Consider the following 16,199-nt stretch of genomic DNA (forward strand, 5'->3'; position numbering starts at 1 on the left):
GTTTGAAAATGTTGGAAGACTTTGGTCTTAGACTGTAAGACCATTTCTGGAGCTGACTGTGAAAATGATCTCAGTCTGCCATCCACGAAAATGTGGCTTAAGCTCAAATCTGCCAAGAAGAGCAGAGAAAGACAGCTAAGACTCAGCCAGCAAAGAAGCTGTTTGGAAATTTTGTGAGTCTGTAAAACCAAAACTCCACACCAGTCTTGATAATTAAGCTCCAGCATCACAGGAATCGAATGAAGCAGATTGTTTCCTGATCTCTTCCAGCATCAGTACAACTACATAGTGTGAAACATCCTTTGATGTCACAGCCAGCACTGCACTCGATTGAAGGGAGAAGAAAAATGAAGAAAACTGGAATTCATTCTACCCAGGATCAAGACAGGAACTGAATGTTGATGGCAGAAGAATTGTACTACAGTCAGTTTCAAATGCCAATTATCTAAATTTCCTGAATAGTGTTCTGTAGAAAGAACATTGTCTTCCCTCCAGGGGTCCCACTTGAATTCCTGAAGCATCTCTCTAATACTCGGGTGTTGATCAAACCTACCTTCCGGGAACAAATCTAGCAGCCTGCCACTCAATTGCTTTGATGTCTTCCTTAGCCTGACCTGGTGTGGATACCATACACCATAGTAGTACTCAAGAATGGGCCACACTAGTTGCCTCCTTTACAGATGAACCATACTTTCCTGTAACTCTCCCAGTGAACCAAAGTCGACCATTTGCCTTCCCTATTACCGTCCTTATGTACTCGTTCCATTCATATCACTTTGCAACATTAAATACAGATATTTAATCGAAGTGACTGCTTCAAGCAGTAACTTACTAATGCTCTATTCAAACATTGCGGGATTGCTTTTCCTACTCATCTGCATTAACTTACATTATTGTACATGTAGAGGCATTCGTTCACATAACAACTAGATATTTTTTCTAAGTCATCGTGTATTAGCACACTATTGCTCTTATATCCTAAGCAAGCAAAATTTTACTCTACATTTTGAACCAACATTTGAAGCCATACAATCAGTTTTACATATACCCAGAACACGCGGGTTTTGTTGAGAGGAAAGAAACACAAGAACAGATGCTCAACATACAACAAATAAGTGAGAAAACGTGAGAGTTCTGTTTTCCTGTTTTCATTTGTTTCCTTGACCGTATGAAAGCCTTTGTTTGTGTAGCCTCGGAAAAGTTGTGGCAGGTGCTTGCAGCGTTTGGTGTCCCATCACCCTTGATACTACTGATTAGAAGTCCACACTATAATTAGCACACAGCTGTGAAGACAAATGCTGGCACATCTGATTTCTTCAGTGCACCGAAAAGTGTCAGACAGGGTTGTGTCCTACCTCCCAATCTGTAGAACATCTGTGGCGAACATGTCATCAGCAAAACTATTGACGGTTGGACTCAAACATCTCCATTGGGGAAGAACTAATAACACATTTCAATTTGCCGATAACACTATGATTTTAACCAGCAGCGAAGATGATCTTACTGAGCTGCTGACAAAAGTAAATGACTTTAGTCAGTCAAATAGATTAGGCATCAGTTTCAGCAAGTCCAACTCAGAGATCATTTACAAGAACCAAAAGTCTTGCATTCTTTCATCAACTTTGGGTCAACTATTTGCAACTTGGGAAACCGTGAAGATGAGATAAGAAGATCCATTACGCTAGAGCAATGGCTATGAAGAAACTCACCAATATCTGGCAGAATGAAGCAATACAAACAGTACAGAGATCCACCTTGTTGAAACTCATATGTTTTTTGTCTTTTACAGTTGCCAGTCATGAGCCCTCGACACATTTGAACTTTGCTACTGGCGCAGGATGCTGTGTGTAAAATGGACCAAAAGAGTAACTAATGTGTCCATTATTAAGCAACTTAATAGCTCCAAGTGCTTTTCTTGTAGTGTCAGCCAAAAAATTCTCCAGTTCTTTGGCCACATTGTAAGAACAGATAGAGAAAATCTAGAAAAAATAATCATGGAAGGAAAGATCAAGGAGGAGAGAAACAAGCTGGTCGATAGATCAAATCATGACGATGTCTAGTCTATCTCTTCAGCACGCACTAATAGAAGCTGGTGTGGGAAAGAGAAATTAAGTGTTTTTGTTTCTTGTATGCAATGAATGTGGAGCAGTGGTGGAGCCAGTGAAAAAAACATAAAAATGTTATTACAACCACTAGTCATCCGGGAGTCATTTGTGCCATGGTGGAGCAAACGTCTGAATCCGAGAGCAATGGAGTAAATGATGCACCAACAAGGGTGTAATGAACAATTGAAGAGTGGTAGTTTTTGTCTGGTTTTTCTCTCAGGTCCTACAGTATGTGTGTACAGATGTTTGAATGTACTCAAGAGAGTGGTATTACTGTAACAAATGTTAGTTGTGTTGTGAAAAGTAATAATGAAAATGTTGGTCAAAATATACCCCTGTTTGTGAGAAGTGTGGCTATTTATTTAGTAGCACAATAGAGGGAACTTGTGGAAGCATTCCAGGGATCTACACCGCAGTTGGATCAACAGGGAGGTGGCATGGAAGGATCCGGACCACCAAAATCTACTCTGAGAAGAAAGGATAAAGGTAATACTACTTTCATCTGGCTGTGTACTGGGATCGTCAAAATATTGCCGTGTTATATTGGCCAGGGATGCAACTTCACGTAGTGCTGGTATAAGACCCACCACAAATCTTACAAAATAAACAACACCAGGAAAAGAAGGAAAAAATACACCCCTCTGGTAAGCATCTGGAATGGTGATGCTTGGGTTGTGAGGACAGAATGCTCACCGATGACTTGTGATGATGATGACGAAGGCACAGTTATGCCTCTTGATAATTTCCACACAGCTGAAATTGCAATAGTGCAAACAAATAACTCTTACAGTCCATGACAAATATGATGTCATTTCTAATCAAGTAATTGCCTTTGCAGAATCATGTCAGTGCATTATAAATATGCCATTTGGTATTCATTGTAAACAATGTACATGTGACAGTGAACTTATCATCCTCCTGGATTTTTTTACTGTTGAAGCTGTTGCTTCCAGAGAGAGCCCTATGGTTGAATAATGTTTTCTTTTAGGCACCAGCATAACAAACACAACTGTAAAAAATTCATTTTCTGCAACCAAAAATCTCATGGAAAATCATGAAAATCTGTTTGTCCTCCCTCCAATTTTGACACGAAACTCACACACACACACACACACACACACACACACACACACACACACACACACACACGCCGATTTTTCTGAAGGCATCTCTTTCTTGGATATTTGGTACATCCTTTTCTTGGATATTTGGTAGGTGATATAAGGTTTCAGCTCCTTGTCACACCTGCTGTCACTGTGCATGCCAAATTAAAATTGATCTGTAGAGGGATGAACAGTTTAGCATACATGATAGCACACACACTATAAACACTCCCTCTTTTGATGACTCGTAAACAGTACCAACATAGTTGGTTAGTTCACAGTATGCCAAAATCATGAACCCTACAGCACACTGTATGTAATGATGCCATTTTTCTGGGTGCTGCTGCTGTATGATTTGGAACACTTCCAGTCTACCAGTGTTCCTCCAGTACAGTTTGTCCAGTGGATGGTGTCTTAGTGCCATTTGATCAAATTTGTTATCCCACCTGCCTCCTCTCACTCTCACCCCACCAACTGCTGTGCCACTGTAAAATGTTGCTTCCAGTGTGCTTACAATTAAAGTACATTACAACATCAATGACATGCATGTGGTAATTTATTGAGGATGCAATCATGCTGTTTTATTGTGCTGTGTTGCTTAATGTTTTGCAGAGTCATTGTTGTATTTCTCCTTGATCTTCAGGAATCCATTTACGAATCACTAATCTCACTTGCAGGATTGGTAACAATCAGTTATTGTCCAGTGTTGAGCAGAGATTGTGGTATCGCCTTCCCCCCGTGTATTATTAATGGTTAACAACAGTTTCACCAGCTCTAGTTTTGTGGATAATCATGAACAATTTTCATTTGAATACCATGAATTAACACCTATTCCAGCTTGAGCTATTAACAGATATCATGCATTGGTTATTCTGTCATGTTATCTCAGTTTTTGTTGCCAGATTATGCTAAAAATGTTATAGTCTTGCTGTCCTAGCGAACAGGTAAGAGTAGTTCTGCCATGATTAAAGACTCATGTGAAGTTAATAACAGTAAATTTTATTTGACTCTAATAATTTCTATAGATTACAAAATTTAAAATTTGTTTAAATCAAACAATGGAAAATCCAGGATGGAATGTAACATTCCTTTATTACAGCCTGCGTGGCTGCAGTGTCGTGTTTTGGTGAAAGAGGATGGAGCCATAGAAGCTGCAGATGAAAAACTAAAAATTGCTAGAAAACGTGGCAGACCAAAAGGATCCAGAAATCAATTAACCTCTGGTAGTAGCAGAAAGAAAGCTTCATCAAATTCAACAAATGAGAAGGAGACTGGCTTCAGGTAATATTTTTGTTAAGCTGGTGCTTTACCATCATCACTGCTATTTGCAGATTTGCTTTTTCTTTTAAAATATAGATTGATAATATTAAAGCTTTCATTTCTTAAGAGGAATAAAATGTGAAGACGTGTAAAATTAATATATTTGTTTGGTATAAACTTGTGGGTGAACAGGTTGGTGCTGGACTACAACATTAAAAGTCCTGCCCCCGACTGCCTTACAGTTGTTTTTCTATCACTTATCACTTCTTTCACATCTGGAAATGATTTATTAATGGGGAAAAAAGCCAGTATGCATCAAGCTTTGAAGTGCATGTTAAAATAAATCAGTTATTTGAAGGTTGAAGCAAGGCAAGGGTGTATCACCTCTAGTACAACCTTGCAGTGTTCGAACCCACATTGAGATCATGGACAGCTTTACTTTGAGAAAAACTAGTGATGTCTTCATTAGAGATTCAATGTGCTCTGCAGTGTACATGCTGGATCACTTGCTCCATATGCTTAATTTGTTGCTTCAACAAACTATGATGTTTCAGTGTTACTTTAGAGATGACTAAAGTTTTAAAAAATCTGTCACTGTTGAGCAAATTCCCACTAGAAAAAAAGGTAAATGTACAGTGTTGAAGGAATTGGTATGATGCTAGAATGTTTGGAACTGAAAAGCAGTGATAAAAGCTTCATTGCCCCACCAAGTGGAAATTATTGAGTGGAAGGAGCTAGGTAAACAAGGAAGGATCATGGGCTGGTGAAGGGATGGTAGAGCAAGGACTAGGGGTGAGAGAGGTATAGGAATACTGTGCTGAGGCACCTGTAGACTGAAGTAATGATTCAGTGGCAAAATGAAACAATAAGGTGCAACTATCAAATATGTTTTTACCCTTAAAAATGAAGTTGTTTTTAACAATACTTTTCTTAATGCATTTCAGGTGTTATACTGAAGAAGCCAAAATGGCTAGCACTGTGTAATAAGTGTATGGATCACGGCAAAGGAAATTATCTTATTTACTGCCAGTATTGACTTCCATATACTCAGCCCCCCTAACAAAGTTTGTGACAGGAGACAAGTATTTACTAACCTGTTGCAATACTTCATAATTTTTAAGTAGAAGACATTGAAAATGAAATAGAAATATTCTGTTGTGTGGAAGATTTGGTGTAGAGAAATTTAAAAAGAACTCAGAAGAGACTGTTACTAGATTTACAGCACATGGTTTTGTAAAATTGTAAGGAAGGAGACTGATGAAATTTTACAAAAACACGGCGATTCCTACTCGACTGTATGGATATGAAGTGTGGAGTTTCACAAAAGAGAAAGAAATAAGATTGTGAAGAAGAGAAATTAGGGCTTTAGAAAAAGAACAAGATACCTGAAAACTAACAGGTGAAGAAATGTAAAAATAAAGACTAATGTTGCCAAGAAGAAGTAGGAGATATGACAGGCTACATAGTGAAATGAGTAAAGAAATAATAAACAGTACACCTTTCTGGGCTTGCTGCAGATTCCTTCAATAGTATAGTCACAGGTGGTGACAAAAAAGGTTGCTACAAAGCCAGGAGGCACGTGACATACAACATTTTCATAGGAAGCAACAATGATCTGACAGCCAAGATTCAGATTCTAGAGTCCACCTAACAACGAGGTGCACATGGTTAATAAATCAAAGACAATAGGTAAACTCAAAGGAAATAAATTTTAAAGAAGTAATTTGGAAATTGAAACCTTCAGCCATTCGCCAATACTTAATAGGAATACTCCTATCAAGGACTACAGAACAGTCCAGTATCAATCTTCCAGTCCCTCCATTTGTCCTTTAATATTTTCAAAATAATACTAATTCAGCACCTGGCAAATCCATTCACTCAAATCTGAGTCTCCTAGAGTACTGAACACCTGCACCTGTTATTGATTTATTTTAACATGAAACGTGTATGGAGGAGAGAAACTTTCAATTTTCAATTACGAGTGTTTAGGTGAAATTATAGGTCATTGAATAAATACCAAATCATGATTTTCAATACCTTGATTTTCTCAGTCCATTGCAATTTTACACTTCACCTTTCCATGAGGCTTTTCAAACCATTGTATGGTCCTATGTGGAAGGTACCTCATACTAATATATGTTACATATGATGTTGAAGGTCAAGTTAGCAAAGCCCATTAAAGTAAGCTCAGTAGTTCAACAGTAATATTTCTGCCCTTGCAAATAATTTTTTGGTACTGAGTGAGGTAGCACTGTGGTTGAGACATTGGACTTATATTTGGGAAGATCATAATTGATATGCCCATCTAGCCATTCATATTTAAGTTTTCTGTGGTTTTGCTGAACAACTTAAGGCAGGTATTGGGATGAGAACAATTTTGTATGGTTTATGCTCCACAGCTTGTAAATATTTGTTAAAAGACATCTTGTTGTACACCATGAGCTGCATGTAAAAATGTTTGACTCCAGACATGTACCCCATCATCAGTGGCATATTTATGCACGTCTATATCATATGATGTGTGTCTCAAGTATGAAAACTGTATGATGTCAAAATTAATGTGGATCTCTGTGATACGAAGTTTCTCATGTGTACTTGTCATACTGTCAAAGACTAAATAGTCACTTCTTGGTAATATTGGACACTACTGTCATGGGATGAAAATAAGGATCTTGTGGTCAGGGCAAGTGTTTTTATATAACAGGTCTCTTGTTATCTCTTATATACATCATTTGATATCGACATAGACAATATATGCCATTGATGATGGGCTATATGCCTAAATATTCATGTGGCAATTAACTATTTTTACATGCAGTTCATAGTGTATAGCAAGAGAGCTGTTTAACAAGTACTGGGATGACTTCTTTGAACTGAGTTTGGCCAGTTTGCAGAATGTCTGAAAGATCAGACTCCATACAAATATAATGTATGTGCCTGACAGCATACTGATATTTCACTGCAGATGCACAATAATGTCCAATCTCTCACAGGGATAGAGTGGGGCTGTGAGCAATGAGGAATAATGGACAGGGGAACTATTTTGCAGTACGCGGCCTATGGAGATTTTGGTCAGATGGGAAACGTGCTCGGGTAGCCACTCGCACAAAGTGGGACATCCGGGTTCAAATCCCAGCCTGATACAAATCTGTCATCAGTGAGTGCACGCGCATGCGGCTTGACATATCATGGTACAGCCTTACGTAAGGGCTCATTCCTTGGGATATTGCAAATGACTACGCATTTAAAACTGTTCTAACAACAGACATGTTTATGTGAGGTTTTTCTGTAATAAACATTATTGTTAAAAACCACAGAAAGTTATTTTATGCATTTATTCAACTTAAAAATGGTATAGCAGTAATATCTCTAGAAACATCAAGATCAAAATATTCCATTGAAACAGACTGGCTAATTTCCTAATACAGATAATAAAAAAATGTAGAAGTAGAAAATCCTGTATTAAGAGGGACCCTCTCATGGTGAGGATGCCTGATCATGAGTCAAAGGGAAAACTAAGTGGCGTTGCACAGCAGTAAGACACAGGATATACATTTGGGATGGTGTTTCAGATTCCTGTCTGGCCATCCAGATTTTGTTTTTTGCAGCTTCCCTAAATCACTCACACAAGTACCAGAATGGTTTCTTTAAAAATGATAGAGGTGATTTTTCTGCTCCATACTTCTCAATCCAGGCATGTCCTCTGTCTCTAATGATGTCATCTTTGACAGAACAATAAACCCCGATCTCCATTTGTATTCCATTTAAGGGCAAAAATCTGTGTGAAAACAATGACCATACTACCTGTGTTTCATGATGAAAGTGATGTTGATAAATGATAAAAAGGACAAGAGGTCAACTTCTTCACATTTGTTTCCACAGGTACTGTGAGCTTGTTGAAAGTTAAAATGATTGTTCTCACAGAACAGTAAGCTACTGTCAGAAATTAAAATTTATGTGTATATTGCAGCTACCAGACAAAGAAATCAAGAAGAGAAAATTAATATTCTTCCAGTATCTTTATCTTAACTAGGCCTGGTAGCTGGACAGAATCAGTTGGTGCACAGAATCAACAATTTATGGATTTGTTTGTCTTGTGGGTATCAGAAATTTGAGTGCATCTTCTGTTGCAATATTCCCACATTCAGAGATCACATCTCTGTCTTTTATGTTGCATTTACATTCATTAATTTCCTTCAGCCTGTTATTTTATAGAAACAGAAATGTGGTGTAGCCATCTCTTTCTTCAGACATTGCCTTGTTCATAATCTAAAAGAATCAACTGTGGTTTCTTGGTGAAATGTTGTAAATTAACAAAACAAACACACTTTTTTCTTTAAGCCTGATGCAGAAAAACATCATAGAAGCTGCAGATTGAAGAAGCCTGATTCAGCCTTTGCGGAAAATTTCCTGAACAATAACCACAAATACGTAATATACACTCCTGGAAATGGAAAAAAGAACACATTGACACCGGTGTGTCAGACCCACCATACTTGCTCCGGACACTGCGAGAGGGCTGTACAAGCAATGATCACATGCACGGCACAGCGGACACACCAGGAACCGCGGTGTTGGCCGTCGAATGGCGCTAGCTGCGCAGCATTTGTGCACCGCCGCCATCAGTGTCAGCCAGTTTGCTGTGGCATACGGAGCTCCATCGCAGTCTTTAACACTGGTAGCATGCCGCGACAGCGTGGACGTGAACCGTATGTGCAGTTGACGGACTTTGAGCGAGGGCTATAGTGGGCATGTGGGAGGCCGGGTGGACGTACCGCCGAATTGCTCAACACGTGGGGCGTGAGATCTCCACAGTACATCGATGTTGTCGCCAGTGGTCGGCGGAAGGTGCACGTGCCCGTCGACCTGGGACCGGACCGCAGCGACGCACGGATGCACGCCAAGACCGTAGGATCCTACGCAGTGCCATAGGGGACCGCACCGCCACTTCCCTGCAAATTAGGGACACTGTTGCTCCTGGGGTATCGGCGAGGACCATTCGCAACCGTCTCCATGAAGCTGGGCTACGGTCCCGCACACCGTTAGGCCGTCTTCCGTTCATGCCCCAACATCGTGCAGCCCGCCTCCAGTGGTGTCGTGACAGGCGTGAATGGAGGGACGAATGGAGACGTGTCGTCTTCAGCGATGAGAGTCGCTTCTGCCTTGGTGCCAATGATGGTTGTATGCGTGTTTGGCGTCGTGCAGGTGAGCGCCACAATCAGGACTGCATACGACCGAGGCACACAGGGCCAACACCCGGCATCATGGTGTGGGGAGCGATCTCCTACACTGGCCGTACACCTCTGGTGGTCGTCGAGGGGACACTGAATAGTGCACGATACATCCAAACCGTCATCGAACCCATCGTTCTACCATTCCTAGACCGGCAAGGGAACTTGCTGTTCCAACAGGACAATGCACGTCCGCCTGTATCCCGTGCCACCCAACGTGCTCTAGAAGGTGTAAGTCAACTACCCTGGCCAGCAAGATCTCCGGATCTGTCCCCCATTGAGCATGTTTGGGACTGGATGAAGAGTCGTCTCACGTGGTCTGCACGTCCAGCACAAACGCTGGTCCAACTGAGGCGCCAGGTGGAAATGGCATGGCAAGCCGTTCCACAGGACTACATCCAGCATCTCTACGATCGTCTCCATGGGAGAATAGCAGCCTGCATTGCTGCGAAAGGTGGATATACACTGTACTAGTGCCGACATTGTGCATGCTCTGTTGCCTGTGTCTATGTGCCTGTGGTTCTGTCAGTGTGATCATGTGATGTATCTGACCCCAGGAATGTGTCAATAAAGTTTCCCCTTCCTGGGACAATGAATTCACGGTGTTCTTATTTCAATTTCCAGGAGTGTATGTACAAGTCTTACACACAGAGGAAAGAGGGCACATCTATTATTAAATGAGCAAACCCAATTCAGTTATCCACCTTTTTAGATTATATCACATCTCCAGGATAGAAATAAAACTTTGGGCCTCAATCCATCAGCAGATAAAAAATTTCTTGCTGATGCATTACTTTAGTCCTGTCATGGTAGTGTAATTGCATATTTAATTGCTAAAAATGGTCATTCAAGTAATTTTACATTAAGCCATGGATCTATACATTAAGAAGTTGAGATGGTTATCTCTGCCTTATCATGGTGTTTATCTGAGCATTATCATCTGTGGGACTCAGTAATGTACTTGAAACTGGTCTTATAACCCGAAACCTAGGTTGTGCAGCAACATTAATAGTAAAATTTGTGAAACAAGGCAAAAAACAATGTTTGTGTAGTTAAAAAGAAATAAATTTCCGTTACTGAGAAGTAGGGCCAATGACTTGGTTCAGGAATAGTGAAGCTCATATCCTAGTTCTGCTATCCAGATATAGATTTCCCAAGATTTCCCAAAATTAATGATTATAGGCATCTTAATATTATGAATTGTTATCAGGAGAAAGAAAACTGGCGTTCTATGGATCGGAGCGTGGAATGTCAGATCCCTTATTCGGGCAGGTAGGTTAGAAAATTTAAAAAGGGAAATGGATAGGTTAAAGTTATATATAGTGGGAATTAGCGAAGTTCGGTGGCAGGAGGAACAAGACTTTTGGTCAGGTGAATACAGGGTTATAAATACAAAATCAAATAGGGGTAATGCAGGAGTAGGTTTAATAATGAATAAAAAAATAGGAGTGCGGGTAAGCCACTACAAACAGCATAGTGAACACATTATTGTGGCCAAGATAGACACAAAGCCCACGCCTACTACAGTAGTACAAGTTTATATGCCAACTAGCTCTGCAGATGATGAAGAAATTGAGGAAATCTATGATGAGATAAAAGAAATTATTCAGGTAGTGAAGGGAGACGAAAATTTAATAGTCATGGGTGACTGTAATTCGTCAGTAGGAAAAGGGAGAGAAGGAAACATAGTAGGTGAATATAGATTGGGGGGGAAGAAATGAAAGAGGAAGCTGTCTGGTAGAATTTTGCATAGAGCATAACTTAATCATAGCTAATACTTGGTTCAAGAATCATAAAAGAAGATTATATACATGGAAGAATCCTGGAGATACTAAAAGGTATCAGATAGATTATATAATGGTAAGACAGAGATTTAGGAATCAGGTTTTAAATTGTATGACATTTCCAGGGGCAGATGTGGACTCTGACTACAATCTATTGTTATGCACTGTAGATTAAAACTGAAGAAACTACAAAAAGGTGCTAATTTAAGGAGATGGGACCTGGATAAACTGAAAGAACCAGAGGTTGTAGAGAGTTTCAGGGAGAGCATAAGAGAACAATTGACAGGAATGGAGGAAAGAAATACAGTAGAAGAAGAATGGGTAGCTCTGAGGGATGAAGTAGTGAAGGCAGCAGAAGATAAAGTAGGTAAAAAGAAGAGGGCTAATAGAAATCCGTGGGTAACAGAAGAAATATTGAATTTAATTGATGAAAGGAGAAAATATAAAAATGCAGTAAATGAAGCAGGCAAAAAGGAATACAAATGTCTCAAAAATGAGATCGACAGGAAGTGCAAAATGGCTAAGCAGGGATGGCTAGAGGACAAATGTAAGGATGTAGAGGCTTATCTCACTAGGGGTAAGATAGATACTGCCTACAGGAAAATTAAACAGACCTTTGGAGAAAAGAGAGCCACTTGTATGAATATCAAGAGCTGAGATGGAAACCCAGTTCTAAGCAAAGAAGGGAAGGCGGAAATGTGGAAGGAGTATATAGAAGGTTTATACAAGGGCGATGTACTGGAAATGGAAGAGGATGCAGATGAAGATGAAATGGGAGATACAACACTGCGGGAAGAGTTTGACAGAGCACTGAAAGACCTGAGTCGAACAAGGCCCCGGGAGTAGACAACATTCCATTAGAACTACTGACGGCCTTGGGAGAGCCAGTCATGACAAAACTCTACCATCTGGTGAGCAAGATTTATGAGACAGGCGAAATACCCTCAGACTTCAAGAAGAATATAATAATTCCAATCCCAAAGAAAGCAGGTGTTGACAGATGTGAAAATTACCGAACTATCAGTTTAATAAGTCACAGCTGCAAAATACTAACACGAATTCTTTACAGACGAATGGAAAAACTGGTAGAAGCGGACCTTGTGGAAGATCAGTTTGGATTCCACAGAAATGTTGGAACACGTGAGGCAATACTAACCTTACGACTTATCTTAGAAGAAAGATTAAGAAAAGGCAAACCTATGTTTCTAGCATTTGTAGACTTAGAGAAAGATTTTGACAATGTTGACTGGAATACTCTCTTTCAAATTCTAAAGGTGGCAGGGGTAAAATACAGGGAGCGTAAGGCTATTTACAATTTGTACAGAAACCAGATGGCAGTTATAAGAGTCAAGGGACATGAAAGGGAAGCAGTGGTTGGGAAGGGAGTGAGACAGGGTTGTACCCTCTCCCCGATGTTATTCAATCTGTATATTGAGCAAGCAGTAAAGGAAACAAAAGAAAAATTTGGAGTAGGTATTAAAATTCATGGAGAAGAAATAAGAACTTTGAGGTTCGCCGAAGACATTGTAATTCTGTCAGAGACAGCAAAGGACTTGGAAGAGCAGAGGAGTTGAATGGAATGGACAATGTCTTGAAAGGAGGATATAAGATGAACATCAACAAAAGCAAAACGAGGATAATGGAATGTAGTCAAATTAAATCGGGTGATGCTGAGGGAATTAGATTAGGAAATGAGACACTTAAAGTAGTAAAGGAGTTTTGCTATTTAGGAAGTAAAATAACTGATGATGGTCGAAGTAGAGAGGATATAAAATGTACACTGGCAGTGGCAAGGAAAGCATTTCTGAAGAAGAGAAATTTGTTAACATCGAGTATAGATTTAAGTGTCAGGAAGTCGTTTCTGAAAGTATTTGTATGGAGTGTAGCCATGTATGGAAGTGAAACATGGATAATAACTAGTTTGGACAAGAAGAGAATAGAAGCTTTCGAAATGTGGTGCTACAGAAGAATGCTGAAGATTAGATGGGTAGATCACATAACTAATGAGGAGGTATTGAATAGAATTGGAGAGAAGAGGAGTTTGTGGCACAACTTGACTAGAAGTAGGGACCGGTTGGTAGTACATGTTTTGAGGCATCAAGGGATCACAAATTTAGCATTGGAGGGCAGCGTGGAGGGTAAAAATCGTAGAGGGAGACCAAGAGATGAATACACTAAGCAGATTCAGAAGGATGTAGGTTGCAGCAAGTACTGGGTGATGAAAAAGCTTGCACAGGATAGAGTAGCATGGAGAGCTGCATCAAACCAGTCTCAGGACTGAAGACCACAACAACAACAACAATGTTATTGCAACAAAGAGAAACAGAAATCCAGGCAATGTTGATTTCAATTCTCTTTAATCCTATTGCATGATCACAGACATATTTCAACTGATACATTTTTGATCAGGCATTGGCATACAAGAGAATTAAAATCAGCTCAATATTACACCACAATATTTAATACCTTAGAAATCCATATCATAGAGTTAAAATAATTTTGGAAGAGAGTGGAGAAGATCAAGGCTGTTACAACAATTCCTCATACTTCCATAAGTCAATATATCTTATGTTCCTTAATAGATCTGAAAGGCAATAATCCAGGTTCAAATCTGAACTGTCACTTAGTTTTAATGTGCCAAGAGGTTTTATGTCCTTCCAAGCAGATTGGTGACATTATTGTGTTAAGCAGCTGCATAGCATGTATTATTTGTGAAGTATATATTCATTCAGATCTGTTTGAAAATGCAATGCAAGTCTAACAAGGCATACTACAGAAAATATGTTGAGATTATATAACCTATGGTGAACTGGAAGACAGTTTACAGCTTGATTTAGATATCACTTGTGAAGTGAAGTTTTGTCTGCCTACACAAATACACCAATAAAGTTCATAATAGGCATTTTCGAAATCTTCTTTGCAAATATTACTTATTCTCCCATTTTGTTTTATACTTTCCAGCTGTAACATAGACAACTGTGCAGTCCGTATGCGCTCTCTAGAAAACATTGAGTATCACAGACGATGTCATAATGGTGCCCAGTATTCTTGTCCAGAATGCAGCCATGTTCACTGCCATTGGAATGGAATGAGCACACACTTATGGCGGACACATGTAATAAATATGGAGCTATTTTCTTGTGATCAGTGCTCTTATAAAACAACAAGGTACGGTTAGTATGTAGAATCTTCTTTGCTTTCTAAAAATACTAGGTTAATGTGATACATTTCATTAGTGATGTGTGGTTTGACATAAGAAGTGTTTGACAACATGCCAGCAAAGTGTGTTTTTATGGTAATGGAAAGTTGTAACAGACTGTAAATAAGTTAGAAGTGAAGGTAACTACTCACTGAATAGCAGAGGTGTTGAGTTATCAGCAGGCACATAAACAAGACTGAAAACATTCTAGCTTTTGGGCAAATGATTTTTTGAGCTGGAACACACACGCACATGCGCTTGCGTGCCCCCCCCCCCCCCCCCCCCCCCCACACACACACACAAACAAACAAACAAATCCATACAGCTACGTTGCAGCAACTAAATACACAACGCTGGTATTGTGTATGCAGCTGGCACAATGTTGGTGTAAAGCAAGTGTGTGGTATGCGTGGGGGAGGGGCTCAATACCTGTACTATTTGTTGAGTGATTACCTTTATTCCTAAATAATTTATTAACAAAGTGTATTTGTAATATATAAAATCAGTTCTTTGATGTGTGTGAAAAAAAAGGCTTGTGAAGACCATTACTTTTCACGAACAGTAATGGCATTTGTAATGAACATGATTAAAATGTTGTTATATTGGTATTAAAAAACGTGATAAGTAATTTTTTTTAATGGCTGTCAGTACATATTCAGTCCACAAGCGACAATTATATGCTGTGGAACTAACTTGCTGCTTAGTTTGTCATAAATTTTGATACCCATAACTGTTAGTCATTGATCATCAGTCAATGACTGTAATCCATGAAGTTTTATTTGTTCTTTCTACTGTGCTGAGCAATGATTTGGCACAAATTATTGAGAGCTGCTGTGTATAAAGGTGATCAGTTTGTAATTCATTTACATCTTTTACTACCAAGTAACTCAATCTCATTGATTTTCTTTCACACTTTCAAGAGTTTCAAGTGCTAGGAGTATTCTTGTTGTTGTTGGCTGGAGAGCAAACCCTGTGTTATCAAAGGAGGCCGAAATGCACATCAGCTCACGCAGACTGACTTGAGGTTGGAACATGACAAGGGAATTAGAATTGAGAAAAACGGACGTAGCTGATGGAATACTTAACTTTAATCCATTCATGGAGAACGTCGCTCTTTATGGTACATGATTCACAATATCAATAGTACGGATACTGGCACCTTGCTAGGTCGTAGCAAATAACTTAGCTGAAGGCTATGCTAACTATCGTCTCAGTGAACCATCGCTAGCAGAGTCGGCTGTACAACTGGGGCGAGTGCTAGGAAGTCTCTCTAGACCTGCCGGGTGGCGGCACTCGGTCTGCAATCATTGATAGTGACGACACGCGGGTCCGACGTATACTACCGGACCGCGGCCGATTTAAAGGCTACCACCTAGCAAGTGTGGTGTCTGGCGGTGACACCACATCTCTAACCATAATGCATCAGCATAAATGGTAATACTACTCGTATTATGTAGGATTAATATTTTAGCGACATTGCCTGCACACCACCAAACAATTATTCCTCGTCTTGCAAC

The 16,199-nt window shown here is 39.7% G+C and overlaps 1 protein-coding gene across 1 annotated transcript in view; it reads left to right on the top strand.

Moving 5' to 3' along the window:
- Window positions 1-16,199, top strand: part of LOC126279023 (uncharacterized) — a 118,010-nt gene that overhangs the window by 30,860 nt on the left and 70,951 nt on the right. Inside the window, exons 4-5 of the mRNA XM_049979413.1 lie at window positions 4,308-4,489; window positions 14,445-14,651. Coding sequence (XP_049835370.1) covers window positions 4,308-4,489; window positions 14,445-14,651 — 389 coding nt within the window. The remainder of the gene's footprint in view (window positions 1-4,307; window positions 4,490-14,444; window positions 14,652-16,199) is intronic.

Source organism: Schistocerca gregaria, chromosome 6 (genome assembly GCF_023897955.1).
Source record: "Schistocerca gregaria isolate iqSchGreg1 chromosome 6, iqSchGreg1.2, whole genome shotgun sequence".
NCBI lineage: Eukaryota > Metazoa > Arthropoda > Insecta > Orthoptera > Acrididae > Schistocerca > Schistocerca gregaria.